General features: G+C 41.3%; 1 protein-coding gene across 1 annotated transcript; it reads left to right on the forward strand.

Moving 5' to 3' along the window:
* The first annotated feature begins 750 nt into the window (after window positions 1-750).
* Window positions 751-3,147, forward strand: helt (helt bHLH transcription factor). The gene is given in 5 exon segments (XM_084555243.1): window positions 751-1,146; window positions 1,149-1,220; window positions 1,811-1,915; window positions 2,081-2,177; window positions 2,423-3,147. Coding segments are annotated over 5 exon segments (840 nt in total). The 5' UTR covers window positions 751-1,056; the 3' UTR covers window positions 2,899-3,147.
* The last annotated feature ends 7,824 nt before the right edge of the window (window positions 3,148-10,971 follow it).

Here is a 10,971-nt window from a genome sequence, read left to right on the forward strand (position 1 = left end):
TAGCACCCTTTGTGCTGTTTGCGCTTTGGCGTCTCCACTTGGCGCATTACCCAGGCCCCTTTAAACGCGATTGTTTCTTTCTTTCTAATGACATTTACCGGATCAAAACATGCTGTTAATTCGATCAGAAAGCTTCACCCTTCATAACAATGGCAGTATAATTTCTCCCAAAGTTTGTTAAGTTGACCGAAATTAGGCAAATGAATAGGGGTCTCCAGGCTACCCATCTTGCAGGTGACGGGGAATAATGCGCGTTCACACCAGCTGCATTCTTCTTTATTTCTCCCTTTCTTTCACAGCATTATTAAAATTTAGGCCAATGAAACTATTCATTCGAGTGAATAGACATTTTCTTATAGGATAATAGGATACAAATTGAGCCTCTCCAAAGAGTCTCCAGTGGTGGGTAACCCTCGTGTGCCAGAGGCTGCTGGAGACGCTGGCCTTGACGCAGACGACGCTCGTGTGCCAGGGCTAATCACACACCTGCCGAGGAGTCCAACAAAATAAAGAATGTAAACAAAAAGCTTGCCATCTCTCATAAAAGATGGACGTGTCACCAAGTCGTGTGAGAAACGCCGAGAACAAACGGGGGGACTCCGTCTCCAAAAGATCTCCCCTGAACTTGGCGGAACAGCCTATTAAAGGCTTACTTAATTACTCTAATGACACTGGACAGGCCTTAAAACTCGGACCGGGCTTGGATGAGAGTTAAGATCGCTTGCTGGGATTTGTAAACAGGCGATCGTGTGAGAAACGCGAGTTGGAAGAAAAAGGGTTTCTTTTTTCGGCGGCTTTGTTTTCAGTGCGCACAGTGCGCCCCGCCGGATCAGGCGATCCCAACGCTCAGTTCTTATTTCCCGCCTGGGTTGTTACTATGCAAATAATATTCCGAAAGTAATCACGTGTCTTTTGAACAGCCACGTGGATTAACAAAGCAGGTTTGCCCCCCTGCTAGCCCATGGCTTTAGATTTTTACTATTTCTTTAACTGATCCTAAATGCACACATTTACCCAATGCACGGTTCTAATCCCATGGAATAATTTACACCATGAATGCCAGAGTCCCTTGGATGGTGCCTTTATAAGGGCCAGCGTTCCCCTCAAACCTCAGTCCTCCTCTTCTCCTACCAGACCGACACGTCCAACTTCAAGCTGAACTCATTTTTGAGACTTTTGTCAGGAATTCATCGATGGCATCTAAAATGAAAGACAGGAAGGTATGCGCTCCCCGTGCGCTCTGCATTTTGTGGACTGAAATATTGTGGCAACCCGGCACCTTTAAGACTTTCGAGTTACTTTTTTGGAATGCTCACTTCATCACTTACATTTTATATGGTCGAATTACTATTTGGAGTAATTGTCGCTCTCGAAAGATGGAGCTAGGTTGTGCACCATCGTGTGGCACGCGTTAAAGGATAACTACGGCGCAATATTAATCAGAAAGAACAAATTTGGCACCGAAGCAATGTTTGGTGACAGTAATGTCATTAATTACATTTCACAATCTAGCGTGTCAGATTTGTTAAACAATACGTTAACCACGTCCAACAGGTCCTCGGGGGTAAAACAAAACTGTCCGGAGCGCAGATGTCTGCTGCGCGCTCTGGAGCAGAAAAGCGCGCGGTGCGCAAAACTCGCCAAGAGTTATAGAGCTCATAAACAAGGGTTTCCACATTATTTCAGGGCATCATAATATGAAAATCTATACAACTACTGTCGTTTGTTTTTGACCAGCTTATGTAACTGTAACCATGGCGCACTGGACTGTGACTGTGTAGTTATATTGTTTCTCTTTCTGCTTTCACAGAGAACCCCGATCTCTCACAAAGTTATAGAGAAAAGAAGACGGGACCGCATTAATCGCTGCTTAAACGAACTTGGAAAAACGGTACCAATGGCTCTGGCTAAACAGGTATTGTAAAATACATCATTTGTATTTTGTGTTGGATAGATGTATAAAACAATAATGAGAATTTATCGAGACAAGATACTACAATTCAAATGTCCATCAGATAAACGTGCTTAATATTTGTAGTGAAACATCATCTAATGTTGGATTTTTATATATTTTTGGTAGAACTCCGGAAAACTGGAGAAAGCTGAAATATTGGAGATGACTGTTCAGTACCTGCGAGCGCTCCACTCAGCGGATTTCCCTCGTGGGAGAGAAAAAGGTCAGTGCATTTTTCACGGAGCTCTGCTACTTTACGCATCAAATTAGTATTATCATGTCAGCAGGGGTAAAGGCGACTCAAGTGCTGTCCGTGTAACATGTCATTCAAGTTAACTTTTATTTATATATTTCACTGCAAGGCCAGCTTTACGCACCAGAATCAGATCAGAAACCGCGCTTGGTCTGACTTGTTCATAGTGTCTGATCTGCAGGGTTGTAAACGCCTCCTACTTTGATTTATTTCAGGTGAACTGCTTGCTGAATTCGCAAACTACTTCCACTACGGATACCACGAGTGCATGAAGAACCTGGTGCATTACCTGACCACGGAGGACAGAGCTGAAACCAAAGACATCAAGTACGCACGGATCCTCGCCTTCTTACAGTCGAAGTCTCGCGTGGTCACCGAGCCCGTGTTCGGATCCGTCGGCACGATGCCAGAACCGTCTGACTACCTCAGCCAGCTGCACTCCTCCCCGGAGCACCAAAGCCACAGCCCGTCTGACTCCGTGTACCAGCAGAGTCCACCGGGACACTTTTCATGGCACAGCTCGACCCGCAGCCCGAGCATCTCGTATCCGGCAGTGCCGCTCTCTGCGCACACACAGCAGCACGGTGGATACTTGTCACCAGTGCAGGGACTCGATCACCACTATTTCAACTTCATCGGTCACACGCACGCAAACACGTTTAGTTTGCACAGTGCGCAGCACGCCATGTAAATAACTTTGCCTTGTTTTGTTGTTGTTTAATTTATACAGTTAGATTATGTACATGCTGTGAATAAACTATCCCTATTTCTAACTAAAATTCATCTGGTTTTGTCGTCATTTACACTAGTCTTGTGTGACCAGTTTACACTCTTGGCGTGCGTAAATCCAAAAAAGAGGGAACTGGAGAGAAAATAAATTCACACAGATACATTAAAGGGTAAGTTTGTGAACCAAACTATGTTTACAAAAGAAACACAAGAAAAAAAGTCACTCCTAAGAGACTGGGGATTTTGTCCTACATTTTTTGGGAATGTAAATATACCAGAAACTCAAACTGCAAACTACACATGGTATATAATTTAAGGAAAGGAACGTAAGTTTTGACTGGAGTATAGACAGTATATATATTGCTAAATGGAATCATTTGTACAAGAGAGACTTCAGATTGTGCAACTTTTTAGAAAAGGCTTGGCCTTTGTGGCATAATGGGCGCCATATTGAAAATGCTACATAACAAATCCCCAGTTTCTCCACATAGAGGCTGTTTAAGGGCTGATCTGTGGGTTACAGGGGGGGCACACATAAGCTTGGTTCCTACTGGGCCACCCACTCCCGACTTAACCAAACTTGCACTTAACAAAACCAACGGTTTACCAAACACTCCCCCTCCCTTAAAATTCAAATCCGCCGTTTCATCACAGTTACAAGTCCATAAAAGTTTTCAGCAGCTACTAAGTTTGACAAAGAAGGAAACAAAAGTAAAACGATTTTGCACCAAGAGTTGCATTTTCAAGGCTCTCGGGCGATTTCGCCGCAGATGATTTCAAGGAGGGAGGATGAAAGTTGTCCCTTCTGAACTTTAGCCAAGATTTTTCCATTTCCATATATTTAGGCAAATGAGGCTCACTGTTCATCAGGATTAAAGATGGATGCTGTGCAGAGAAGAAAACACACTCTGGTTAAAATGTGTCTTTAGTCAAACACTGCAGCGCTGTCAACAGTTTGATCAGAAATCAGAGAGATTTGCATGCAAAGAAATAAAACAAAATGTTCTTTCCCGTGCAGTATAGAGAGGAGGCATCCTCCTCCGAGAAAAGAAGAACTGACTCAGATCAAAAGACATTTGTTTTGTGGAAGACTGCATCCACTATAAGCAGCCACAGCATCTCAATAAATGCAATAAACTGCTTCCAGGCCCCTTCTGTCTTCTTTAACTTTGCTGGATTTAAAAAAGAGAGAGAAGTGGAAACTCCTTGTTGTTTTTTAAACCAAGGAGCCCCATTGTCGTGCATGTGAAAGGGGAACAATCTCTGAGTCCTTGTGCTTCATCCTTGAGTGGATGCGAAGAAAAATAATCAACACCATGAAATCAAAGTTTCTCACTGAGAGGAGAGCAAGAAAACACCCCCCTCCTCTTATTTCCTTCATACACAAAGCTGAAATCAGTATCACTCTCCTGTCAATATATTTATTTATGCCAAGGCACGGTGATGGAAGAAGAACGAGAGAAGATGATACTCATATGAACGTACTGTATGTTGACATGTGAGGACAGATAGGACGGATGCAAGAATCATGTCTCTGTGGATGGGTGGATGACAGACGCATGGATAAGCCCGCATTAATCGCCTCGGTGGCTGGATAAATCCACATTAACCAGCCTTCTGACTAAAAAGACAAGCAACAAGAGGGCAAATGAATGAAATGAAAGACAGTGTCCATGCAGATGGAAAAGTGACAATACGATAAAAGGGAAAAGGCTTTTGAGGGAATACTTGGATCCCCACGGCCTCAATATTGGTTTAAATCCTGACTCTAAACAGGGGAAAGAAAAAGACAAGTTCAACCAGATGAGAAAGATTTAGCTGCAGCACATCACATGAATAATAATAAATTGAGCAGGAATAAAAAAAAAAGACCCCAGACCATTTATTGTCATGTAAAATGAGCCGCAGCCGCAAAGCTCCCGTTGGAGAATGTTTATCTTTCGCATTAATATCACACGCTGAACATTAACAATCTGCTCTTTCAAAATAAAATTATTCATCGCTGGAATGTCAAAGAAAAACACAATCGGACTCGGATCTTTTACTTTGTCTTTGATGGGAATGAAGTCAGACAAGTTTATAAAGAAATAAAAGTTGGAACGGAGATGATGATTGTTATTATTATTATTATCCCTGAATAAAGAAAAAAGTGACCTGACCCTGAAAACAGATTGGAGTGTCCCTTAATAAACCAAAAACTCTGTTATCACTTTATATCACTTAAAAAAGTGGGCATGATTGTGCTGAAAGAGACATAGAAGTAGTTTTATTGAGCGTCTGATTTCCCTCCAATGAGCAACTTGATATCATGCATCTTTTGAACATTAGATGTTAAAAAATATTATTTATACATTTCATTGATTTATGTCAAGTTAGATAGATAGATAGATAGATAGATAGACAGATAGACAGATAGACAGATAGACAGATAGATTTATTTTATTTATCTCCTGTGAAATTCAGTATCCAAGTAGCATAATTGAACAGAGGCAGGAGGAATTACAGAGGGCAAAAAGGGTCAAAAATATAGTGAGGAAGAATGTATAAAATATACAATACTATATATATAGTTTTAGTATAACTAAAACATAAGTTTTTGAAGTGTTTTTTTTGAGTGAGATCACTATATCTTAACTTTTTTTTTAAATGAATAATGACATAATATGACATTTAATAAGATGAATGAAAATGTTATGTTGCAGATGAAACCCCCGGTTTTAAATTTATGAGCAACAACAGAACTTTTTTTACATATTAATATACCCAATATTAAAATATTGTTAACTCACAAACATGTGAGTAATAATATCACATTTCATAATAGAGACCAATATAACATTATTTTAGGTTATTAGGTTTAATGGTTACTTTGAAAAAAAAAAGACTTTAAGTACATTTTCTGGAGATGTGTTGTGTTGTAGATGAGATAAAAGATGTAAATACTGTCTGTAACTTGCTTTATGAATAAAGTTGATTCATAAGTAAAAATTGTTCATGGAAGATTTTTTTTATTTTTTATTGGAAGTCTTCTCAATTTAGTTTTAGCGTGTAAAACCTGTGCACAATACATGCACATGGACTGTAGCTTAAATGTTTTCAACCGTGTCAGGAGCCCACATGATGTCTGGGGTCACAAGATCAGTGAGAAAAAAAAAATCTACTTATGAAGTTTATTTTTTTATTTTAACTAGACTCCTTTGAGTCTAGTGCTCTTGAATCCAATTTTCTTAATACTATAATGAATATATAGTAAACCTATTTAGGTGACTTTTAAGAATCATGTGTAAATTTTCTTCATTCTGCAAAAACCTGCCTTCATCGCTCTTGTTTCAAGATACATTCATTCAAAATGTCAAAACAAGCCGATTACTCTTTGAAACCGACAGAAACAGTTACATTACCTCCAAGATCATTTGAGATTATTTAGCTTTCCAGATTCAAGTGACAGAAATAACTTGAGAGGTATTTTTAACAGTGACGGTGAAAAGGAAAATGTCCACAGTTGCATCTGTGAATGGAGGTAAATGTGTTTTAAAGGAATAATTTGACCCCTTTCGGAAATATTTTTCTTTACATTCTTGCCAAGAACAAGAAGATCAGTAATATTCTCACATACTATACACCAAATATAAGACTGCAGTTAGCTTGGAGTGACACTTTGTCTAAAAGTAAGAAATAGTTGGCCGTACAAAATAACTAATGAAAGACAGACATTATATTTTATTTTCATTTTTATACTTGAGTTTTCATTCATGTTAAACAAACAAACATGTTAATATGCATATTTTGTCTCCTCTGGACAGAGCCAGACTGTCTGTTTACCCTTGTCTTTATGCTACAGGCTTCACTAAGCTTCTGAATGCTGCTTTGAATAATTACTTTACATGAGAGTGGTATCAATCTTTTAACCTAATGCACTCTGGAAAGTACACGTTTACAAAAAATGTGGAGCTATTCCTTTAAGGGCTTGCAACTCAAAATGCTGGAAAACAGTTTGTTTCCTCCGTGCTGATTTGTCCTTCACGTATCTGAAAGCTCCCGTTTGATCTTTGCACCCGTATGAGCGCTAAAGTCAGGCTTAGCTAAGCTTCTCGGAGTACAACAGCAAATCTCCTGATGTAGTGTGTTTGTGTTGCCTCTCTATCTGTGTGTGTGTGTGAAGGAGGGTTACAGTCATGGTTTGGGAGCGAAGCCAAAGAGGTACCCAAGCTGTGAGAAATCCACCCGTCAGTGCTGGGTTGGTAATCAAAGTGCTCCAGTGGCATCGGATCTCCGCCAGCTCACCTCAGGATGGTCGTCTGATCTACAGCTTGAAAAGACAAGGGGCTGAGAGGGCGCTGGGGGAGAGGGGGGTGGGGTGGCGGGGTGAGACGGCGAGAAAGAAGAAGAGAGGGAGAGAAGCAGAAACTGTGTGAGTAAGTGGGAGTTTAAGTCTAAGAAAAGGGGGAAAAGGGATGAAGATCATTCCCACAACAGATAGCACTATCTCACAGGGTTTAAAGGGCCCCCTTTCTGTACACCCCCTCCCTCCCCCCCCTCCCCCCCTCCCTTCCCTCGCCAATAATGCCAAAACTTGGCAGCCAACCCAGCACATGAGCAACAGTTTCCCATCAGGGAGAGGCAGCCATCCTACTGCCCTTGGCACCAGCGGCGTCTGAAGAATGACGGGCACTGTAAGACGACAGCAGACATGAATGGAGTCTGTTAGGGGGAAAAACAACACTCATCAATGCCTTTTGATTGTCTGGGAGTGTTTCTGGTGAGAGCGCGAGCGGCATTTGATCCGATGATGTGCGTTTTATACAATAAAATCACAACTGTTAAAGGCAAATGCTGCTTATTTGGGTGATACACACGAGAAAGGGGAAGGCATGCGTCAAACATATCAACTATAAAATCTCAGCGGCTGTGAGGGAGGATTCTGCCCCCTGCCAAGGGATGAGGGCTTCACCTTTCTGCTCTTGGCACAACCCTCCATGTGCTCACCAGCAATGCCTTCAGATTATGCAAATCCATTGAGATGTTCTATTCAACACTACCACCATTTAGAGCAAAGATATTTGAGCCAAAAATGAATAGAGTGATAAAGGAGGCAGTGTTTTAAAGGAGGGAGAGCAGAGAAGGGTCAAAGACATCCCCGATATAAATGGAAACATAATGAATACTGTACAAAATATCCCACTGTGGACCGTCATTTTAGTCACGCCCTCGCTTTTCTTGCTCTTTGTCTCTTCCTGTTGTGTCGTCAAGTTTTTCTTGTGTACAGCACAGCCGCCGCGACCGCAGACAATCCGAGAAACAGGGGGAGCCGCAGCGCAGCATGGGAACAGCCTCAACAAGCGTGCAGTGGCACACTATAGAAAAGAGTTAAAGAAACAAAACAAAGCAAAAAAAAACAAACAAACAAAAAGAAACAAACTTGGATGAAACTCTTTGTTATTCATGGGAAAAAAAGAGCGAGCTTGTTAACTTGCACAATTAAGGCATCATTTGCCAAGAGAAAGTGCAGTTCTTTGTTTTTGGGGGACAAAAGGTTGAGAGAGGCCGTTTTAGATCGGGCGCTGCGTGCTTCACCAGGGTGGGTTTGGTTATCTGGCGTGCCACAACAAGGGGCACTTTTGTCACAGGCACAGACAGTGTGACATCGGAAAGTGCTCGAGATAAATCAGGTAATTTTGCATGGTAGTTAGACAAAGAGCACCCTGCATTCCAGTTCCTGTGTGCGACTATAAAGGGAGTTATGCGTAAAAGACGAGGCAATTATAACACCATGTGAGTAATTTCACAAGACGTCTCCAATGGAGTGGCATAATTCAAAATTTAAGGCCTTTTTGTTCGAGATTAATGGCATTACGTTTAACAACATCAATAAATTATTCATATTTGAAAGGATATGTCAATTCGAGAAACCTTAATAAAGATATTTAAGGAGTTTCACATTTTTTTTATTTTTTATTTATTTTTTAAGTCAATGCTCTGATTTTTCTTTCTTTATTCAGCTCCGATGCCAGTTTGCCAGCCTTGATGCCGGGAACACACACTCAGACCAGGTGCAGAGAACATTTTAGCCAGCTTAATCATTTCTGACAAAGGTCAGACATGTGACTTGTAGATCACCACAGATGTAAATATACAGAACAATACAAGTCTGGCAAAGATAAAGATATGTATTGATCATCAAGTATACTTATGGAGATTCACACATTTTCCTAAATTGTGAAGTCAAATAGACTCATCATACTAACCCTGGCGTAAAGTCTTAACATCTAAATGTTCACTGCATGAAATAACTTTCTACCAAACTAATATTTTCTATTAAAGTGTTTTTTTTTATTGAAGATTTTCTTCATTAACCAGAGACATTATAGTAGCAGGCATATTCATTAAAGCGAGATGATGATTTATTATTATTTTTTCTAAATTTAGCAGTTTTCACTTCCAGATGTAGTGAAGGCCTTTAAGTACAGCTTTATATGTTTTACGAAGATGTGTATTTCACTTTTAAACAAAATTTTAAAAAAGAAATTTTCAGCCCCTTACATTTATTTGAATAATCACTACTTATTTCATTAGATTAATATTTTTGATACCAGAATATTCTGAGATACTATGGAGTTACTACCAATAAATGCATCAGAAATAGTGATCCACTAATGAAACGCAGCATTTTTACTGTTAGTTAACTCCATCAGTTAAACCACTACTATCAAACCATTTGTAACTAGGATGAAGAAGCTGTTTTTATACGCTGATAAATCCGGTTCGCATCATCTTGGCTGAGCTTAATTTGAGTGAAATTCGTCAACACTGCTGAGACGTACGCGGCTTCCACCTTCATGCCAGCCCTCTGCCTCTCTTCTGCAAGCAGAGCTCAAGATTTCACTGGAGTTTCCGTCATGAGACTGAATGAAGGGGAGCCGTCCTTTCAGCTTCAATCACGCTCGTGCTTGTGAGACTGCATTCACGTGTGAAGGTTTCTCTAAGAAAGCCTTTAAGTTGTACCGGGGGCTGCCTCATTCCTGCCAGAAATCTTAACAGACATAACGCTTCAGTGGCGCGTGGAGAATATGAAAACCGACAACGTGAATCGGGAGAATGCAACATGAGGCCTTTTTGGGAATCTGAAAGGCTGTGTGTGCGTGTGTGTGTGATGTGGTCAGACGGCCACAGCTGAGGCACCTGACAAACTTGACGCCCCGGTCGACTCTTTGCAGGGCCAAAAAGAAAAGGGAAATAAAACCCAGAGGTCCTAATGTGCTCCCTGTGCGCTTGGCTGGACTCATGAGGGGCGAGCGTGGTATGTTCGCCCCTTTGTCCGGCAAGATGACGGACGCTCATCTGTGTTTAGCTGCTCCTCGGGGCCAGCGTAGGGCCAGCGGAGGGGGACCCCGGGGCTCCGCAGGTCACCCTCCGAGGTCATGATCTCAGCAACCAATCGAGAGGAAGAACTAAAGCAGAGATGAGATTGGCAGCCAGCGAGGGTCGGAGACTCCATTTCAAGTGACTGCGTGTGCTGAAACTGAATGAAACCCAGAAAATAAATGTTCTTGTGTGAATGTATTTTTAGTAGAGGCAGCTTTGGAATAAAGATCCTAAGGAGACACGTTCACACACAGAGGACAGAACTAAGCGACAATCAGAGCAGTTTTTAAGATAAGAAAAGAAAAAGAGATCTTCAGTTTTACTCTACTTACAGCGTTTTGATCGGTGAGACATCAGTGGTCATCATGGTGGTGGCCGAAGCGGTCGTGCCCCCGCTGACCTCACAGTGACCCTCCCAGCAGGGCACCCATGTCCAACACCAAGAACACGATGCAGCTCAACACGGACAGACTATGGAGAGACAACCGCACGAGGCAGGAGGCAGGAGTCAGTTTGAAATAAAACATGTCACTCATTCAATAAGATAGATTTTAGCCACTAGAAAACAATGTCTTAAATGCATTTTCAGAGACTCCAACTGTTTCATTACCATAATTAGTGAAACGTCTTAAAGAAAACTCAAACAGCTGCCTTTGTTTTAGTTTAATCTTTG

The sequence above is a fragment of the Chelon labrosus genome (genome assembly GCF_963514085.1).
Source record: "Chelon labrosus genome assembly, chromosome: 2".
In the NCBI taxonomy this organism is placed as follows: Eukaryota; Metazoa; Chordata; class Actinopteri; order Mugiliformes; family Mugilidae; genus Chelon; species Chelon labrosus.